The 22,686-nt window shown below is 44.9% G+C and overlaps 1 protein-coding gene across 1 annotated transcript in view; it reads right to left on the bottom strand.

Moving 5' to 3' along the window:
* The window catches only part of PEBP4 (phosphatidylethanolamine binding protein 4), a 192,433-nt gene that overhangs the window by 45,614 nt on the left and 124,133 nt on the right, over positions 1–22,686 (bottom strand). Inside the window, exon 4 of the mRNA XM_063931780.1 lies at positions 12,733–12,831. Coding sequence (XP_063787850.1) covers positions 12,733–12,831 — 99 coding nt within the window. The remainder of the gene's footprint in view (positions 1–12,732; positions 12,832–22,686) is intronic.

Below are 22,686 nucleotides of genomic sequence, written 5' to 3'. Positions count from 1 at the left end.
ATGAAGTCCCCACTCTCCCGGGTGTAGATCGTGTCTGCTGAGGAAGTCTGCTTCCCAGTTGTCCACTCCCGGAATGAACACTGCTGACAGTGCTATCACATGATCTTCCGCCCAGCGAAGAATCCTTGCAGCTTCTGCCATTGCTCTCCTGCTTCTTGTGCCGCCCTGTCTGTTTACGTGGGCGACTGCCGTGATGTTGTCCGACTGGATCAACACCGGCTGACCCTGAAGCAGGGGTTTTGCCAGGCTTAGAGCATTGTAAATCGCTCTTAGCTCCAGTATATTTATGTGAAGAGACATCTCCAGGCTTGACCATACTCCCTGGAAGTTTCTTCCCTGTGTGACCGCTCCCCAGCCTCTCAGACTGGCATCCGTGGTCACCAGGACCCAGTCCTGTATGCCGAATCTGCGGCCCTCTAACAGATGAGCACTCTGCAACCACCACAGAAGAGACACCCTTGTCCGTGGCGTTAAGGTTATCCGCTGATGCATCTGCAGATGCGATCCGGACCATTTGTCCAGCAGATCCCACTGAAAAGTTCTTGCGTGAAATCTGCCGAATGGAATCGCTTCGTAAGAAGCCACCATTTTTCCCAGGACCCTTGTGCAATGATGCACTGACACTTTTCCTGGTTTTAGGAGGTTCCTGACTAGCTCGGATAACTCCCTGGCTTTCTTCTCCGGGAGAAACACCTTTTTCTGGACTGTGTCCAGAATCATCCCTAGGAACAGCAGATGTGTCGTCGGAAACAGCTGCGGTTTTGGAATATTTAGAATCCACCCGTGCTGTCGTAGAACTACTTGAGATAGTGCTACTCCGACCTCCAACTGTTCTCTGGACCTTGCCCTTATCAGGAGATCGTCCATTTTCTTTGAAGAAGAATCATCATTTCGGCCATTACCTTGGTAAGGACCCGGGGTGCCGTGGACAATCCAACCGGCAGCGTCTGAAACTGATAGTGACAGTTCTGTACCACGAACCTGAGGTACCCTTGGTGAGAAGGGCAAATTGGGACATGGAGGTAAGCATCTGTCCCGGGACACCATATAGTCCCCTTTTTCCTGGTTCGCTATCACTGCTCTGAGTGACTCCATCTTGATTTGAACCTTTTTATGTAAGTGTTCAAATATTTCAGATTTAGAATAGGTCTCACCGAGCCGTCTGGCTTCAGTACCACAATATAGTGTGGAATAATACCCCTTTCCTTGTTGTAGGAGGGGTACTTTGATTATCACCTGCTGGGAATACAGCTTGTGAATTGTTTCCACTACTGCCTCCCTGTCGGAGGGAGACGTTGGTAAAGCAGACTTCAGGAACCTGCGAGGGGGAGACGTCTCGAATTTCCAATCTGTACCCCTGGGATACTACTTGTAGGATCCAGGGGTCCACTTGCGAGTGAGCCCACTGCGTGCTGAAACTCTTGAGACGACCCCCCACCGCACCTGAGTCCGCTTGTACGGCCCCAGCGTCATGCTGAGGACTTGGCAGAAGCGGTGGAGGGCTTCTGTTCCTGGGAATGGGCTGCCTGCTGCAGTCTTCTTCCCTTTCCTCTATCCTATGGCAGATATGACTGGCCTTTTGACCGCTTGCCCTTATGGGGACGAAAGGACTGAGGCTGAAAAGACGTTGTCTTTTTCTTTATTTATACGGCAATACTTCCATGTGCCGTTTGGAATCTGCATCACCTGACCACTGTTGTGTCCATAAACAACTTCTGGCAGATATGGACATCGCACTTACTCTTGATGCCAGAGTGCAAATATCCCTCTGTGCATCTCGCATATATAGAAATGCATCCTTTAAATGCTCTATAGTCAATAAAATACTGTCCCTGTCAAGGGTATCAATATTTTCAGTCAGGGAATCCGACCAAGCCACCCCAGCGCTGCACATCCAGGCTGAGGCGATCGCTGGTCGCAGTATAACACCAGTATGTGTGTATATACTTTTTAGGATATTTTCCAGCCTCCTATCAGCTGGCTCCTTGAGGGCGGCCCTATCTGGAGACGGTACCGCCACTTGTTTTGATAAGCGTGTGAGCGCCTTATCCACCCTAAGGGGTGTTTCCCAACGCGCCCTAACTTCTGGCGGGAAAGGGTATACCGCCAATAATTTTCTATCGGGGGAAACCCACGTATCATCACACACTTCATTTAATTTATCTGATTCAGGAAAAACTACAGGTAGTTTTTTCACACTCCACAAAATACCCTTTTTTGTGGTACTTGTAGTATCAGAAATATGTAACACCTCCTTCATTGCCCTTAACAAGTAACGTGTGGCCCTAAAAGAAAAATACGTTTATTTCTTCACCGTCGACACTGGAGTCAGTGTCCGTGTCTGTGTCTGTGTCGACCGACTGAGGTAAAAAGACGTTTTAACGCCCCTGACGGTGTTTGAGACGCCTGGACAGGTACTAATTGGTTTGCCGGCCGTCTCATGTCGTCAACCGACCTTGCAGCGTGTTGACATTATCACGTAATTCCTTAAATAAGCCATCCATTCCGGTGTCGACTCCCTAGAGAGTGACATCACCATTACAGGCAATTGCTCCGCCTCCTCACCAACATCGTCCTCATACATGTCGACACACACGTACCGACACACAGCACACACACAGAGAATGCTCTGATAGAGGACAGGACCCCACTAGCCCTTTGGAGAGACAGAGGGAGAGTTTGCCAGCACACACCAAAACGCTATAATTATACAGGGACAACCTTTATATAAGTGTTTTTCCCTTATAGCATCTTAATATATATAATCATATCGCCAAATAAGTGCCCCCCCTCTCTGTTTTAACCCTGTTTCTGTAGTGCAGTGCAGGGGAGAGCCTGGGAGCCTTCCCACCAGCATTTCTGTGAGGGAAAATGGCGCTGTGTGCTGAGGAGAATAGGCCCCGCCCCCTTTTCGGCGGGCTTCTTCTCCCGTTTTTCTGAGACCTGGCAGGGGTTAAATACATCCATATAGCCCCAGGGGCTATATGTGATGTATCTTTTAGCCAGTATAGGTATTTCATTGCTGCCCAGGGCGCCCCCCACAGCGCCCTGCACCCTCAGTGACCGCTGGTGTGAAGTGTGTGACAACAATGGCGCACAGCTGCAGTGCTGTGCGCTACCTCATGAAGACTGAAAAGTCTTCTGCCGCCGGTTTCTGGACCTCTTCACTTTTCGGCATCTGCAAGGGGGTCGGCGGCGCGGCTCCGGGACCGGACTCCATGGCTGGGCCTGTGTTCGATCCCTCTGGAGCTAATGGTGTCCAGTAGCCTAAGAAGCCAATCCATCCTGCACGCAGGTGAGTTCACTTCTTCTCCCCTAAGTCCCTCGTTGCAGTGAGCCTGTTGCCAGCAGGACTCACTGTAAAATAAAAAACCTAAAAACTTTTTCTAAGCAGCTCTTTAGGAGAGCCACCTAGATTGCACCCTGCTCGGACGGGCACAAAAACCTAACTGAGGCTTGGAGGAGGGTCATAGGGGGAGGAGCCAGTGCACACCACCTGATCCTAAAGCTTTATTTTTGTGCCCTGTCTCCTGCGGAGCCGCTAATCCCCATGGTCCTGACGGAGTCCCCAGCATCCACTAGGACGTCAGAGAAATGATATGCGGCATGCCTATATTCTGTGTGTGACTGCGGCTGTATCTGCATACAAAATGCTACGTTGCGTGTATTCCTGAAAATCACTGTAATGTAACATTTCGTATGCAGATACAGCCACAGTCTCACACAGAATATAGGCATGCTGCATATCATTTTAATCAGCAGAAGCTGCTTGTGCATCCTAGCCACATAGCAATGCAAATAAGATGCATTTTCATAAACAAAAGGCGCCCGACGTTAGCAGAGCTGCCAGCTGACTCATGCCAGGCATATCCTGCAGAACTAGCGGCGGTGCTAGGGGGCACCAGCCAAAATCTTGCCTAGGGCATCATATTGGTTAGGGCCGGCTCTGGGTGCAGCAGTATATACTGCTGGAAATTCGCAGAGTTTTGGCCAGTGATGTGCGGAAAAGGAAGGTAGGTGAAGACTTTTTACTCCAGAGTTTTGACTACAAAATTGATTAGAATAATACAAAGAAGATATATTTCTAATATAGGGGGTCATTCCGAGTTGATCGCTAGCTGCCCTTGTTCGCTGCGTAGCGATTAGTGTAAAAAACGGCTAATCTGCGTATGCGTATGCACCGCAATGCGCACGCACGATGCACAGGTACAAAGAGCTTTGTGGTTTTGCACAGGTTCTAGCGACGTTTTCAGAAGATTGACAGGAAGGGGGCGTTTCTGGGTGGCAACTGACCGTTTTCAGGGAGTGTTTGGAAAATCGAAGGTGTGCCAGGGTAAACGCAGGCGTGGCTGGGCGGGTGTGTGAGGTCAAAAGCCAACCCTCCAACGTTATAATCAACGCACACGAAGAGTAAGTCCAGGGCTGGTCTTGTTTCGCACAAAAAGATTTTGCAGGCGCTCTGCTGCACAGGCGTTTGCACTTCTGCAAAGCGAAAATACACTCCCCGGTGGGCGGCGACAATGTGTTTGCACGGCTGCTAAAAACTGCTAGCGAGCGATCAACTCGGAATGACCCCCATAGTCTTTGTATTTTGCATAAACTTTATATAGTCAAAACTCTGGTGCATACGTTAGTATGGCAGGAAAGGCTCTGCCTCACCTCACCGCACATAACGTAAAGATGGAAGTAACTCTTCACATTAGTCCATCTCAAAAGGAAGAACAAAGTATTTAAAACATTTAAGATTTGTGACTGGGGAGAGTAACATGCGCTTCTATGTGAAAGAATTACAGGAAGAAGTCTGGTATAGCACACATTGCTATTTACAGGGTAGGATGGGCGTTACCTAGAAACACAGTGCCCAGGTGCAGTAACCCATAGTAACTAACCAGCTGATAATACAATACAAAACATGTATAAACATTAAGCTAATGCTCTTTTGTGACATGATGAACCTAATTATACATGAATTTAACCAAAGGGCTTTGATAAGCGGTTCAGGGCAGCAGGGGTGTATCTACCCATTGGCCAGGATGGCACTCACCAGGGGTGCCAGGCAAGGAGGGGGCGCCGCCAGGCAGTGCCACCCGCGGCCAAAGGGTAAAAAAGTAGTAATATCAGACTGTACCTGGTGAGAGTCTGTTACTGCTGAAGCGGTGCCGGTGTCCGGCAGCACAGCACTTGTAATCATATTCAAAATAATCTACAGCTCCCAGCAGCCCTATTTGCTGGGAGCTCCCGGCAGCAAGGGCTGCTGGGAACTGTAGTTTATTTTGAGTCTGATTACAAGTGCGGTGCTGCCGGACACTAGTCTGATCACTAGTGCAGTGTGGTGCTGACGGACACCAGCACCGCGCCGGCAGTAACAGACTCTCACCAGGTACACAGCAATTGTTATATAGCACAGTGCTATTGAAGATAATAAAATAGTGGCAGTGTTTGGGAGAAGGGACTGTAGTTCCTGGAACACTACACGATTTTCATGCATGTTAGATGTAAGGAATTAGTAAGTAAGCGAAAACTTTAACTTGAGTGTAATAAAGAAAATACATACCTTACCTATTTCAAGGCCATGTTCAAGGAAATGTAGATCAGTTAATTGTATAATTGATCATTTTATCTTGGAAGTGATGGCACCCTGATGTTTTTTCTAACAGGAAGCACTTCTACCATCCAACTAATGGTATTTGGTTAATGGCTGGGTCCATTTGAGGCTCATCTCACAGCATATCATTAGCATTTCATTCGGGATGCAGTCAAGATGACGGCGTTTGGCATCCCGGCGGTCGGAAAGCTGATGCCAGCATCCCGAAACTGCTCGGAATGCTGATGCTGGCATCCCAACATAGATAGCGATGCAGAATGCCAAAATCCGGATCGAGTTGGTGCCAAAGTCTCCACTGGCAAGCCACGCGGGAGGGTTAAGGTTAGGCTGCAGGGGTGGGAGGGTTAGTCTGCAGGGAGGGAGATTAGGATGGGTAGGTTAGGGTTAGACACCACTGAAGAGGCTTGGGGGGGGGGGGGGGGGGGGGGTTACGGTCAGGGTTTGGGAAGGGTGGGTTAGGGTTGGGGGGAGGGATGGTATAACGTGAATATGAGACACTACTGTCCGGTGTAATGTGAAAAAGGAACACTGCTGTGTGGCATAATTTGATTTGGAAGTACTATTGTGTCCACGCCCTTCCCCCATAAGACCATGCCCCATTTCCAATACTCACACCTTATTTCAAATGTGTGTAGGGGGGGCGGGGCACCAGCCCCTTACTTTGCCAGGGGCGCTTGGACCCCTAGATACACCCCTGCAGGGCAGCAGCAAATGTGATGGTCTGAACATTTACCTTGTCCAATTAAAGGAGAGGGATAGATCGTGGCACTCCTTGCTATGTGTGGATTAGGTAGCAGAGGAAGCCCTGATGATCACTACTAAGGCAAAGATTGGGGAAGATGCTCTGCAGGTCACTACTAATGACAAACACATACAAGAATGCTCTGCAGGTCACTACTAATGACAAGCACGTGAACAATGCTTTGCAGGTCACTACTAATCATAAAATGGAAGAAAATCGTTTGCAGATCCCTTCTACTAAAAGTCAGTCAAATATTGTCTGCCGAGCACAGCTAATGACAAATGCAGCAGAGATGTGGGAAAGCTGCTGGATTCAATAAAACCTTCCAATAGAAACCAACGCTCAGTACCCTAGTGCAGGAGTAGCCAACCCGGTTTCTCAAGAGCTACTAACAATTCACTTTTTCCAGACCACTTAGCTGGTGCACAGGTGTAGTCATTACTGTCACATTTTCAAACATGGTGCATTCATTCCTAACCGACACATTCTACAGGTCCACAAGTGGCCTGGAAAACATGAACTGTTGGTAGCGCTCCAGGACAAGGGTTGGCTACCCCTGCAAGTGCATCAGAGTTCTTGGTTCTTGCCTAATAGAATGTTTATTCTTAATAAATGAGTCATGTTGGCAGGAGGATGTATGTAAGTTCTCCCAGCAGTGTTCCTTGTACACCAGTGGTCAGTACCAGATTACACCCTGTGGAGTCCCCTATGCAGTCAAAATCTTGGGCCCCCCCTCGCAAATTATCTCCTAATACGTTTTTCATTTTACCACCCAACAGTCTACAATCTGGAAATTGTAATATGACTCTGAGGTCTATGGTTTATGTACTTTGAGTCGTTAATGGGTACATTACATTGATACAGTACTTTCTCTATAGAGTCTTTAATGTAAAGTTTTAGTCTTTTTGAGTTGATTCATTTTTTCTATCTTTTGGAAACAATTTTAGAAAGCCTGACTGTCATTTTCTTGCAGGATCTAATCAATATTATTTTGATCAGTGGTCGCGGATCCCCTAAAAAGGCCCATAGGCCGATGCCTACTCTGCCTATTTGGTAATCCGGCACTGCCAGTGGTTCCCAAACTCAGTCCTCAAGGCACCCTAACAGTCCAGGTTTTAAGGACATCCATGCTTGAGCACAGGTGACTTAATTAGTACCTCATTAATTTTGATAACCATCTGTGCTCAGCTATGAATATCCTTAAAACCTGTACTGTTAGGGAACCTTGAGGACCAGGTTTGGGAACCACTGTTCTACAGTGAGAAATCCGGAAAAGAGGCTGCATTCATAATCTGCTGGGGGTTTCCTTTCAAATTACACTTTTAACACTATAATTACCAGATCTCTCAGCTGGAGGATACAGCGCTCCCCGCCCCAATGTGAAAACACAATAAGAGAGGCAGCCAATGCCTATATTTAGTAGTAGTGTGAACAGTGCCCTGAAGGGGAAAGTTGCTGCCCTGTTGGAGCTTGGATAAAGGAGCGACAGAAAGTTGCTGAAAGCTCAGGGTATAAATGTATTATTAGTATTATTAATATTATTATTGTTATTATGATTATTATTGAAAATGATACATCATGTGGGGGCAGCTCATCTGTAAAAATGCACTAAGAAGTACGACAGTAGAGGCTGCCAATCAGGTGTTTGAACATTGTACACCCAAATATCTGGGTGCTAGATTGTACAGACCAACGACGGGATGTAATGCCACCCAAGTCTGTCGGCCGTGCGGAATGCCGGCCAAACTCGGACGTTTTTTTTAAAGGGGCAATCACTTACAAGGCAAAACCATGCCTTGTAAGTTATTGCCCCTTTAAAGAAAATGTCCGAGTTCGGCTGGCATCCTGCACGGCCGGCGGGCTTGGGCGGCATTACATCAGGCCGCATGTGACAAAGAGTGTGTGTTTGTACTTTATGTATGCATTTATAAATGCATGCGCATGTATGTATGTATGTATGTATGTATGTACATACAGGGTCGGACTGGCCCACAGGGGTACAGGGAAAACCACCAGTGGGCCCCACTGCCTGGGGGCCCACTCCTTCCTCTAGGGATCAGGTTCCAGACTGTGCACTTGTATTATACATGGTAGATATGTTGCATTACACTGCACAAGACTATTGTGCATTTCAAGCCTCTGTGGAGGCTAGCCACACCCTCTTTGTAGACTGGTCACACCCCTAAGTATGAGCCCCTATCACTGCATTCCTCCGGTGGGCCCTTCATACCCCAGTCCAACACAGTGTATGTATGTATGTATGTGAATATGCATACACACAATATTGTTTGTGACTTGAAGTAAAAGTACAATGTCTGTGCATATTCCCCTTCATATGGACAGTAGTCACATGACAGAGAGGAAGACTGTGAAAGAATGAGCCGTGGGAGGTGACGAGAGGATGTCACCGAGTCATTCGTGCAGAAAGAAGAAGAAGCCAATGTCTGATGTGCGGCTGAGGGGGCTGAGAGGCTGCATCATGCAAGCAGGGGATCCCTGACACTGGCTGTGTGGGTGGTATGTAGGAAAGCCCCACTGCAGTGGCCACAGGCCACATGTCAGCAGAAATCCAACAGTTACAGTCCAATAAAATGTACAGCTTCATCTGTATGAGTCTATGTACTTAGGAGAAATAATAGTTTCCAATATAATACATCACTGATAGCTATGTATCACTTTATCTGTTTCTTCCAGAAATCTACTGTCCTGATAATGGCACGTACATACAGTATACAGGCAGCACAACACATGGCCATAGTGCATTGCCTGTTGCTGCACTCACTATGACAAACACTCACAGAAGCTTTATAACTTCCAGACAATGGGGTCAATTTACTAAGATGGGAGTTCTATTTAAGATGGGATGTTGCCTATAGCAACCAATCAGATTCTACTTCTCATTTACCTAGCACCTTCTAGAATATAATACCTGGAATCTGATTGGTTGCTATGGGCAACATCCCATCTTAAACAGAACTCCCATCTTAGTAAATTTACCCCAATACGTACGTCTTGTTGCGTCTGTATTATGTAATGCAACACAGGTGTAGGTAAAACCTTATTTATGGATTAACACAAAGGCTGTATTTTTTTATGAATATTGGACAAATGGCCGCCTCTGCTGGGTATGTGACTATTGCCAGTAGCACCTTATGTAAATGAGATTTGGCTAAGGGAGTGGCACAAATAAAAGTTCACGTTTTATATCTTAGAAACAATAATGTTGCCATGTGACGGGTGCACCCTAACGCCTCCTCCTGTATATCTACATGCAGATGGTATCTCATTTGTGTCCCTTGTAACAATGTTTGAAATGATTATGTAGAGATACAAAACAAAATCGAAAGGAAGGAAGAAACAACAACTCTATTGTTTTATGGAAGCAACATTCAAAAGCTCAACAAGTTTGATCATAAAAATATATATAAATGTTATCTACAATGGAAGGCCGGACAGTGCAGGACGTGCAGCAGTATAAACTGCTGGGTGCAAGACAGTAGCCCAGATTTATCAAGCCTTGGAGAATGATAAATTGCACGGTGATAAAGTAACAACCAATCAGCTCCTAACTGTCTTTTTTTCAAACAGAACCCGTAACGTGCTAGTTAGGAGCTGATTGGTTGGTATTTTATCACGTGCAATTTATCACTCTCCAAGGCTTGATAAATCTGGGCCACTGTCTTTCTGTTACTATAACATTAGTCGGGTAGATCAGGGTAGTATAAGTGTATACCTTGAGGATGTACTGGTGGATCCATGTGTCTCACTATAAGATGACAGTGAAGTTATTAAAGTGTAAGTTCTATAGGGCTGAGTGTAATACAGATGAGCTGGATCTCGGGGAAGCTCTAGCAGGCTCCCACTCCCTGGCCACGTGTGAGAAGGAATCTCCCACTCAGACACGTAAGAGAATAACAGGAGAAAGACCAGGCGTGGGAGACAGGGATAGGGGAAAGCTGAACACAGGAGAGAAAGGAGAGGCAGGGGGAGGACACCGGAGACAAGGGAAACACAGGGTGTGAGATGCAGAGAGGTGATGAGCTGGGGACTGGAGATGAAGGAGAACAAAGTTCTGCAAATCAGACTCCTGCTAACCCAAATACCCCCCTGTTATAATGTCAGTCACCCCCTGTGCTCCTAAACTCCTCTGACTTACTCTCAGCCCCCCATTACCCTCTCAGGCAATCCCCACCCTCTGCATATCACTAATCCTGATGGTTCCCTTGGTAACTGCAGAGTTCGGCTTTTGGGATGAGTCAGTGGTGCTGTGATATCTGCTTCTGCTTATGGGACAGGACAATTCTGAAACACCCTCTGTATAAGCATCACCCCACAGCTTTGCCCTAAGACAGCCATATATGCCCAGAAACTGACCTGTGGGCATCGCCCTGGCCCTGAATGCGTGCTGACAGTATGGCCGAGTCAACAATCAGAACTACTTATAGTCATAACATACTATCTCTCTCTCTCTCTCTCTCTCTCTATATATATATATATATATATATATATAAAGATCCAATTCAGCCGGCACTCACAAATACAGGTTAAATGCTCCGGTGTCCAGTTCAGCACAGTTTCATATTCCTCCAATAAGAACGGCACTCAGAGACTCTCATAATAGGTAAATTGTATTCAGATCAAACGAACGTTTTCGGGGACACAGCCCCTTCCTCAGGACCACAGACAATGTCTGTGGTCCTGAGGAAGGGGCTGTGTCCCCGAAAACGTTCATTTGATCTGACTTGATCTGAATACAATTTACCTATTATGAGAGTCTCTGAGTGCCGTTCATATTGGAGGAATATATATATATATATATATATATATATATGTAAAACACATGAACATAGGCATACTATAATATCCCTGTGTTTGGAAGGTAGTGATCTCACCTGTGTCACATGACTCACCTGGTACATTATATTATATAGTTCCGTGCCAGAATATTCCTCTGTCAGTGTGGGTAAAACACCTGGATCCCCTTAAACTAACATCCTGATTTCATATAGAGACATAATGTTTCCCTTATCATAAAATAAAAGGACAGCAACCGTGACGTTGCAGATCCATACCCACTACTAGTATAAAAGTACTCAGTCTGCAGACTTCTGCTCACATTAAAACTCCTCAATGGCTTATAATAGTCTTTCTATTTTACATTATTGGTACATTATTCCATTAAAGATTTCTGCATGTACCGGTGGTCTTAGGCTCTATCCTTTCCCATGAAGAAGTCGATGGTGACTACATATGATCTGTAACAGGTTCCTGGCCGATCCTACAGCTTGGTCATGTAGTAAACGGCCCCCACATAACTACGAAACATCAGAGGACCATTGTCTGATTTGTAACGAAAAGACAGGAAAAGTGTCTTCTACATCTATTCATTAAAAGCAGTGGGGGTACATACCAGACAAACATCTCCCTACCTACATGTGTCATGTTAGCAGTTCTGTAACATGCCTTCTCTACAACAATCACTGTGGGCAAAGCGCCTCAACGCTGCATTCATAATACAGCAGTCATGGGGAGATCAGTGATCACTGACAAGAGCCCATCCCCATATGAAAGCAAAATGAATTTATGACCCCCAGATAATGGGGAATTATTGCTATATGAACCTACCCTGCAATCATCAATGACCAAGTGGCGTGTGCATACCAGATAGCGTATTATAGTACATAAAGCATATGTGAGTGTATTAGATAGAAAGGAGTCATGCTTGGAAACGTGGGTGTACAGTGCTTTTACATTCACTATCAAGCCGACAGAGTTCAGTCTCTGCCTGCATTGCCGGCTAGCTAAGTATAATTAAGCATCATTTATTACCATTATGGGTGGTAATTAATAGGAAGATGGTCTGAATGTTATACTTTTATTTCTCTTTATTAACTCTTTTCTAAAGTTCAAACAATGCAGGCAAGAGGCAGGACACCTTCAGACAGGAACAGGCGGAACTGATTGTCAGTGACCAATAGGACTGCTGTGCTTTATGTGCGGTTGACCAGTGCAAAATGTGCCTTAGGTAACAGTGTGATAGACACTTACAGGGAAAAACCTCATAGAAACTTGTTTTTACTGTGCATGGTGTAATTTATTTTTTGTTATAATAAGACTCGGGAGCCAAATCTTATAATATCTCATTAACCTGCGATGGGAGAAGCATTGTTGCTGCTAATTTCTCTAGGAACTGGTAGTTAGCAGGTTGGCTTAATTAGAACCTATTGTAATTATTGTCTTGTGATAATGAAACCTGAAATAAAATATAACGCTCTTTCTCTTTTTATCCCCACCCCCCAATCTATTATATTAGATTAGTGGAATCCATTATTCCACTCTGCTGCATTTATCCTACACATCTATTCTACTTCAGTGTCTCTCTCACCTGTACATCAGGGACCAACCAATGTCTCCAGTACTTGCGTATTGCATTGGCTCTGCTGGGGGCGTCTGGATCCACCATCATCAGAAGATAAGCCTTATCCTGGAATGAGAGATCACACAGCTGAAAGTGTAATGTAGCTCAGACTCGGTGGAAGCAGAAGAGCTGACAGTCTCACATATGACCGATGCAGGTAGAGCAGACTGGACACCCACATTACACACAACAATCATTCTTGCACTTGGGCCCAAAAAAGTTTAAATCCAATATTGTTTCAAAATGGCTATGAAAGGCCCCAGCCTATTTCCGCTCCCGCCTCTCTGTGCATGTGCAGGGTCCCACTGAACACAGCTATCTCTCACTGAGCTGTCACTGGAAAAGAAACAGGAATAGGCTGCCACCGGCAGAAAGAGAACGGAACATGCAGAACGTAGGGTGATCATATGATACCTTTTACCTGGGACACTCATGGATTACACAGGTTCTGTGGCTGGCTGACTTCAAGCCTACATTTCAGCTGCTTTTAATCAGCCACAGAACCTGTGTAATCCACGAGCGTCCCGGGTAAAAGGGATAATATGGTCACTCTACATAACGTGGAAAGAGCGTTTGGTTACACAGTGCTGACTGACATTTGCAAAGAAGATATGTAGCAGCTGAGGCACTATAGTTCCACAGCCAGCCCTCAGCTTGCTATAGTAATGCCCTTGGTCTGGGCTAGCAGAGCTATTAGACTGGTCTGCATCTAACCGATGCCGCAGAGAGTGAGTGCAGCGATACAAATGTATTTTCTAAGTGTAGTTCAGAGACCACCGGTGAGCAAGAAAATAAGATAAAGCCATATGGCTAGTAGGGGACAGCACGGAACATTGCTTCCTGAAAGTAGGTAAAATGCCCTCTTCCCTGATACTAAAGTGCAGATAGATACATCTGTGAAATACACAGTACAAGACACGTGAGAGCACAGAAATGGTTAATCAGTCATCATGAATACATGGACCCAAGAACTGGCAGCTGGTTCTTGCAATAACTCAATAACAGAAACAAAGATATCACAGTTAAGGAGGAGAGTTAATGTTAGTAGAATCGGTCTCTACCTCTCTTTCCTTGTTCTACAGTAATTGCATTATTTAAAGCCCTGTTTCTGTGACAACTGCTCAAGCTGACACATGCAGAGTGTGCGGCTCACAGGCAGTGCATGGCAACACTGCAAGGGATTCTGGGAGACGCTGGAGAATGGCATCCTTACTCTCACCCACTAACTTGCCTGCTACTGTATAATTGTATTAACCGCTTCTCTGCTGGTCACAAAGCAATAAATGATCCCTTTTAGTTAGGCTGCAATCTTATACAGTTCCACTTGACAGTTAACGAACACTACATTAATCCTTTATCATCAGAGGTTTAACATAAACACAACCTATGCAAAGGTTATCTAATACACTGCATGTCCAAAAGGCTCACTGTAGCCCTAATTGGCTGCAAATGGACTAATCAACCTCTGCTCTGGATCTACCAGATGTTAGTAAGAAAGTGCAGAGAATGCAGTGGAACAGTGACCACTTGTTTGGTCATCCTTAGTACACACTCATTTTGAGTCAGAAACAAGTCTCATTATTTTGCACTTGCATCACATTGAGCATGCCTTTATTCGGATTAAGATATTTGCATATCCTTGACCTGCCTCTCCTTACACCTGGAGAGAGGGAATGTGGAAGGGATGGACCGTGCTGTACAGGTAATTACATGGCCAGTAATTGTTATATAGCAGCTTATCTGTTGTGGGTTCTATGCCCCTGGAGCAACGATCCATGCTGATGATCGCCAGGCAGAGGAAAAGGTTCTGGGCACCATCCTTATGTACTCAGCCCTCTGCTCTGCGCAGATTTGGTGTAAGCTGTCCCATTAGAATCTAAGCAGATACTGCAGACGGGCTGGTTCCTCTGAACTCTCTACAGCCCAGTCCCGAAACACAGAGACCTGATGGTGGGCAGCTGGTTCCCAATCACTACAGAAAACTGAGTTTCTTTTTTCAAAGCCACTAATGTGCACCCCTTCTGTTGGACAGCGACCTCACCAATAGAGAAGCTCCTGCCTCAAGCAACAATGGGCTGCAGGCTTTTCTGCTTAGTCTGCACCAGAGTAACCTATACCAGAGCGACGCAGAGGAAAGGCCTGAGTAATTAGGGAAGCTGCTGCAGAACTCTTTGGAAGTAAAAGCTGTTTCTCCCCCATCAGGTATATTATCAGTCTCATGTATAACAAACGCATTTCACTGACCTGCACACACAGGACTATCTAACAATCTCATTCTGTCTAATATGCATGATGGCATATGTACTGTCTGTACTCCAGTCATTCTGTGGATGTGGCATCTGCTGGTACTGGCTCTACCAAACACCAAAGACATCAGTTTACTAAGTGGTGGCTTTCCCAAGATCCCACGTCTCAGTGGGTTTCACCATGAAATATAAAGCGTCTCTGATATAAAAAGCAAAACGCGCTACCCAGGCTTTGCAATTGGAACAGAAATATTGACTTAGAAAAGACAAAATCGTGGTTAAAGCCTCATACCCACTGGCATTAAAGTGTGTTGTCTGCTAGCCTTTTAAATCCATTCGATTCAATGTGACCATGCCATTTATTTTTTTACCTGAGATTAAATGCCAGTGGCATTCCGTCTCCATGTAAGTGCACACACTTACAGCAGAACACACTGGGCCTCATGCAGAGTGGAAGGTATGCCTGTTGGTGGAGTGCGTCCTACATGTTTTCTCACTGTGAGTACCCAGGAACCCAGAACCTAGTGTAGGGATAGTTTAGGACTTGTACAAATGTGCACTAATGTTGATGGCAAGTAACGAACCTAGCATAAGGATAGGGCACAGCTCAAGAGAAATACAACTCAGCATACGGGCAAATTTGTGAATTTGTATCCGTGCATGACATGCTGGGGGTTATGTAAGCCTGACTGCCGTCCAGCTCTAAACCAGGCCCATATCTACTTGTGCATACATATACATTTTACAGGAAACTTCCTATTTTATCACAAATAGGCTGATGTAGCAAAACAGCTTGTAACCATGCATACTGAATGTGTGCGAAATGCGTTGTGTAGGATTGAGATCTTTCCCATGCAGCACTAAAAGGTTCCACCTCTGGTTCTGAATCATCTATGTCTCTTGGTTAAAATATGTATGCATTGAAGTAAGTTTTACCTAGTTTCAATGTATAGACTTGTACATGTCTCTCAAACTGCAGAACCTAATCTGGTTAGGTTATATTTCCAGACAGACTTCTATCTTTAATATTCATTTTATTTTTTTATTTTATTTTAAACCATTTACATTTTGTATTGCATTTTTGTATTGTTATGAGTATAACCAGCAAGAAATAATTAATTATATACATTCTTACATGCAAATAAAGACATATGGTTACATCTCATTGTAAATTATAGCATGGCAGAAAAGTGACCTTATGTAGGCATCATGTTATTGCTGCATTATACTATACTAATTACCAGCCCCGTCAAAACGACGGAACAACATAACAGTAATGTCAGCGCCAGCAGCCGTTTGTGCCGGAACAAAGCAATACTTGAATCGCTCCGCCAGGTGCCATCTAGAGGCCGCCAGCGCGCAAAACACTTGAATTCCCTCCATAGAGGTGAGGAGCAACGTAAGCCTTTTATTATACAGGATGCATGAAGCCCAGCGAGGTCTGGACCCACTGTTCCCAATATACAGTACATGACGGGCACATATATGAGCAGCAAATCATATCAGACTAAAATTACATTCTAAGAGAGGTGCGTTATACAGCAAGACCAATAAGATGAAAGATCATACAATACTGTTACAATAGGGACACATGGGGGAACCTCTCAGAGCGCTGTCATACATCCATAGAGGACATATTAATCAGATGCTGCCAAAACCATGAAAAAACTCCCAGAAAACGTGTCAACCAAATGTGTGACGACCATTGTTATGTCGACCCTTTGAATCTGTCACCCTTTTCCAGTGTTGACCTTTAGCCCGCTATTATTATTAGTGATGAGCGGGTTCGGTTTCTCTGAAACCGAACCCCCCCGAACTTCACCTTGTTTACACGGGTCCGAGGCAGGTTAGAACCTTCCCGCCTTGCTCGGCTAACCCGAGCGCGCCCGAACGTCATCATCCCGCGAGATTCGGATTCTATATAAGCAGCCGCGCGTCGCCGCCATTTTCTCACTCGTGCATTGGAGATGATAGGGAGAGGACGTGGCTGGCGTCCTCTCCGTTTATTGTAGAACTAGAAGTTGATTGGTTTATTGCTTTTGCTTAATTGTGGGGAGGATTGGGGAGCAGCTGTTAGGAGTACAGTGCAGAGTTTTGCTGATAAGTGACCACCAGTTTTTATCCGTTCTCTGCCTGAAAAAAACGCTCCATACCATATCTGTGCTCAGTGTGCTGCATAATATATCTGTGCTGAGTGCTCACACTGCTTAATTGTGGGGACTGGGGAGCAGCTATAGCAGGAGTACAGTGCAGAGTTTTGCTGACAGTGACCACCAGTATACGTTGTCTGCCTGAAGAAAAACACTCCATATCTGTGCTCAGTGTGCTGCTTTATTGTGGGGACTGGGGACCACCAGTATAATTAATATTATATAGGAGGAGTACAGTGCAGAGTGCACTGCTGTACCTACCTCTGTGTCGTCATCCATTAAGTATACTATCCATCTACATTCTATACCTGTGGTGCATTTTAGTTTTGCAGTTTGCTGACAGTGTCCACCAGTATACTATATATAGCAGTACGGTAGGCCACTGCTGTACCTACCTCTGTGTCGTCACTCGTCATCCATTAAGTATACTATCCATCTACATTCTATACCTGTGGTGCATTTTAGACAGTTTTGCAGTTTGCTGACAGTGTCCACCAGTATACTATATACATACTTATAGCAGTACGGTAGGCCACTGCTGTACCTACCTCTGTGTCGTCACTCGTCATCCATTAAGTATACTATCCATCTACATTCTATACCTGTGGTGCATTTTAGACAGTTTTGCAGTTTGCTGACAGTGTCCACCAGTTTATTATATATATACTTATAGTAGTACGGTAGGCCACTGCTGTACCTACCTCTGTGTCGTCACTCGTCATCCATTAAGTATACTATCCATCTACATTCTATACCTGTGGTGCATTTTAGACAGTTTTGCAGTTTGCTAACAGTGTCCACCAGTATACTATATAATATACTTATAGCAGTACGGTAGGCCACTGCTGTACCTACCTCTGTGTCGTCACTCGTCATCCATTAAGTATACTATCCATCTACATTCTATACCTGTGGTGCATTTTAGACAGTTTTGCAGTTTGCTGACAGTGTCCACCAGTTTATTATATATATACTTATAGCAGTACGGTAGGCTACTGCTGTACCTACCTCTGTGTCATCACTTGTCGTCCATAAAGTATACTATCCATCTACATTCTATACCTGTGGTGCATTTTAGACAGTTTTGCAGTTTGCTGACAGTGTCCACCAGTTTATTATATATATATACTTATAGCAGTACGGTAGGCCACTGCTGTACCTACCTCTGTGTCGTCACTCGTCATCCATTAAGTATACTATCCATCTACATTGTATACCTGTGGTGCATTTTTTTAGACTAGTTTAGCAGTTTGCTGACACAGTGTCCACCAGTAAACTATATATAGCAGTACGGTAGGCCACTGCTGTACCTACCTCTGTGTCGTCACTCGTCATCCATTAAGTATACTATTATCCATCTACATTGTATACCTGTGGTGCATTTTAGTTTGCAGTTTGCTGACAGTGTCCACCAGTATACTATATATAGCAGTACGGTAGTCCACTGCTGTGTACCTACCTCTGTGTCGTCACTCGTCATCCATTAAGTATACTATCCATCTACATTGTATACCTGTGGTGCATTTTAGACAGTTTTGCAGTTTGCTGCCAGTGTCCACCAGTATACTATATATAGCAGTACGGTAGGCCACTGCTGTGTACCTACCTCTGTGTCGTCACACGTCATCCATTAAGTATACTATCCATCTACATTCTATACCTGTGGTGCATTTTAGACAGTTTTGCAGTTTGCTGACAGTGTCCACCAGTATACTATATATAGCAGTACGGTAGGCCACTGCTGTACCTACCTCTGTGTCGTCACTCGTCATCCATTAAGTATACTATCCATCTACATTCTATACCTGTGGTGCATTTTAGTTTTGCAGTTTGCTGACACAGTGTCCACCAGTATACTATATATAGCAGTACGGTAGGCCACTGCTGTACCTACCTCTGTGTCGTCACTCGTCATCCATTAAGTATACTATTATCCATCTACATTCTATACCTGTGGTGCATTTTAGTTTTGCAGTTTGCTGACACAGTGTCCACCAGTATACTATATATAGCAGTACGGTAGGCCACTGCTGTACCTACATCTGTGTCATCACTCGTCATCCATTAAGTATACTATCCATCTACATTCTATACCTGTGGTGCATTTTAGACAGTTTTGCAGTTTGCTGACAGTGTCCACCAGTATACTATATATAGCAGTACGGTAGGCCACTGCTGAGTACCTACCTCTGTGTCGTCACACGTCATCCATTAAGTATACTATCCATCTACATTCTATACCTGTGGTGCATTTTAGACAGTTTTGCAGTTTGCTGACAGTGTCCACCAGTATACTATATATAGCAGTACGATAGGCCACTGCTGTACCTACCTCTGTGTCGTCACTCGTCATCCATTAAGTATACTATCCATCTACATTCTATACCTGTGGTGCATTTTAGTTTTGTAGTTTGCTGACACAGTGTCCACCAGTATACTATATATAGCAGTACGGTAGGCCACTGCTGTACCTACCTCTGTGTCGTCACTCGTCATCCATTAAGTATACTATTATCCATCTACATTCTATACATGTGGTGCATTTTAGTTTTGCAGTTTGCTGACACAGTGTCCACCAGTATACTATATATAGCAGTACGGTAGGCCACTGCTGTACCTACCTCTGTGTCGTCACTCGTCATCCATTAAGTATACTATCCATCTACATTCTATACCTGTTGTGCATTTTAGTTTTGCAGTTTGCTGACACAGTGTCCACCAGTATACTATATATAGCAGTACGGTAGGCCACTGCTGTGTACCTACCTCTGTGTCGTCACTCGTCATCCATTAAGTATACTATCCATCTACATTCTATACCTGTGGTGCATTTTAGACAGTTTTGCAGTTTGCGGACAGTGTCCACCAGTATACTATATATAGCAGTACGGTAGGCCACTGCTGTGTACCTACCTCTGTGTCGTCACTCGTCATCCATTAAGTATACTATCCATCTACATTGTATACATGTGGTGCATTTTAGACAGTTTTGCAGTTTGCTGACAGTGTCCACCAGTATATTATATATATACTTATAGCAGTACGGTACGCCACTGCTGTACCTACCTCTGTGTCGTCACTCGTCATCCATTAAGTATACTATCCATCTACATTCTATACCTGTGGTGCATTTTAGACAGTTTTGCAGTTTGCTGACAGTGTCCACCAGTTTATTATATATATACTTATAGCAGTACGGTAGGCCACTGCTGTACCTACCTCTGTGTCGTCACTCGTCATCCATTAAGTATACTATCCATCTACATTCTATACCTGTGGTGCATTTTAGACAGTTTTGCAGTTTGCTGACAGTGTCCACCAGTATACTATATAATATACTTATAGCAGTACGGTAGGCCACTGCTGTACCTACCTCTGTGTCGTCACTCGTCATCCATTAAGTATACTATCCATCTACATTCTATACCTGTGGTGCATTTTAGACAGTTTTGCAGTTTGCTGACAGTGTCCACCAGTATACTATATATATACTTATAGCAGTACGGTAGGCCACTGCTGTACCTACCTCTGTGTCGTCACTCGTCATCCATTAAGTATACTATCCATCTACATTCTATACCTGTGGTGCATTTTAGACAGTTTTGCAGTTTGCTGACAGTGTCCACCAGTTTATTATATATATACTTATAGCAGTACGGTAGGCCACTGCTGTACCTACCTCTGTGTCGTCACTCGTCATCCATTAAGTATACTATCCATCTACATTCTATACCTGTGGTGCATTTTAGACAGTTTTGCAGTTTGCTGACAGTGTCCACCAGTATACTATATAATATACTTATAGCAGTACGGTAGGCCACTGCTGTACCTACCTCTGTGTCGTCACTCGTCATCCATTAAGTATACTATTCATCTACATTCTATACCTGTGGTGCATTTTAGACAGTTTTGCAGTTTGCTGACAGTGTCCACCAGTATACTATATATATACTTATAGCAGTACGGTAGGCCACTGCTGTACCTACCTCTGTGTCGTCACTCGTCATCCATTAAGTATACTATCCATCTACATTCTATACCTGTGGTGTATTTTAGACCGTTTTGCAGTTTGCTGACAGTGTCCACCAGTATACTATATGTATACTTATAGCAGTACGGTAGGCCACTGCTGTACCTACCTCTGTGTCGTCACTCGTCATCCATTAAGTATACTATCCATCTACATTCTATACCTGTGGTGCATTTTAGTTTTGCGCAGTAAATATAGTAGTAGGCCATTGCTATTGATACTGGCATATAATTCCACACATTAAAAAATGGAGAACAAAAATGTGGAGGTTAAAGGGAAAGATCAAGATCCACTTCCACCTCGTGCTGAAGCTGCTGCCACTAGTCATGGCCGAGACGATGAAATGCCATCAACGTCGTCTGCCAAGGCCGATGCCCAATGTCATAGTAGAGAGCATGTTAAATCCAAAACACAAAAGTTCAGTAAAATGACCCAAAAATCAAAATTAAAAGCGTCTGAGGAGAAGCGTAAACTTGCCAATATGCCATTTACGACACGGAGTGGCAAGGAACGGCTGAGGCCCTGGCCTATGTTCATGGCTAGTAGTTCAGCTTCACATGAGGATGGAAGCACTCATCCTCTCGCTAGAAAAAAGAAAAGACTTAAGCTGGCAAAGCACAGCAAAGAACTGTGCGTTCTTCAAAATCACAAATCCCCAAGGAGAGTCCAATTGTGTCGGTTGCGATGCCTGACCTTCCCAACACTGGACGGGAAGAGCTTGCGCCTTCCACCATTTGCACGCCCCCTGCAAGTGCTGGAAGGAGCACCCGCAGTCCAGTTCCTGATAGTCAAATTAAAGATGTCACTGTTGAAGTACACCAGGATGAGGATATGGGTGTTGCTGGCGCTGGGGAGGAAATTGACAAGGAGGATTCTGATGGTGAGGTGGTTTGTTTAAGTCAGGCACCCGGGGAGACACCTGTTGTCCGTGGGAGGAATATGGCCATTGACATGCCTGGTCAAAATACAAAAAAAATCAGCTCTTCGGTGTAGAATTATTTCAACACAAATGCGGACAACAGGTGTCAAGCCGTGTGTTGCCTTTGTCAAGCTGTAATAAGTAGGGGTAAGGACGTTAACCACCTCGGAACATCCTCCCTTATACGTCACCTGCAGCGCATTCATCATAAGTCAGTGACAAGTTCAAAAACTTTGGGAGACAGCGGAAGCAGTCCACTGACCACTAAATCCCTTCCTCTTGTAACCAAGCTCCTGCAAACCACACCACCAACTCCCTCAGTGTCAATTTCCTCCTTACCCAGGAAAGCCAATAGTCCTGCAGGCCATGTCACTGTCAAGTCTGACGAGTCCTCTCCTGCCTGGGATTCCTCCGATGCATCCTTGAGTGTAACGCCTACTGCTGCTGGCGCTGCTGTTGTTGCTGCTGGGAGTCGATCGTCATCCAAGAGGGGAAGTCGGAAGACCACTTGTACTACTTCCAGTAAGCAATTGACTGTCCAACAGTCCTTTGCGAGGAAGATGAAATATCACAGCA

Source organism: Pseudophryne corroboree, chromosome 6, assembly GCF_028390025.1.
Source record: "Pseudophryne corroboree isolate aPseCor3 chromosome 6, aPseCor3.hap2, whole genome shotgun sequence".
NCBI classification, from domain to species: Eukaryota; Metazoa; Chordata; class Amphibia; order Anura; family Myobatrachidae; genus Pseudophryne; species Pseudophryne corroboree.
Note: the sequence above shows the minus strand (reverse complement) of the source record. Positions and strands in the feature narration are given on the sequence as shown.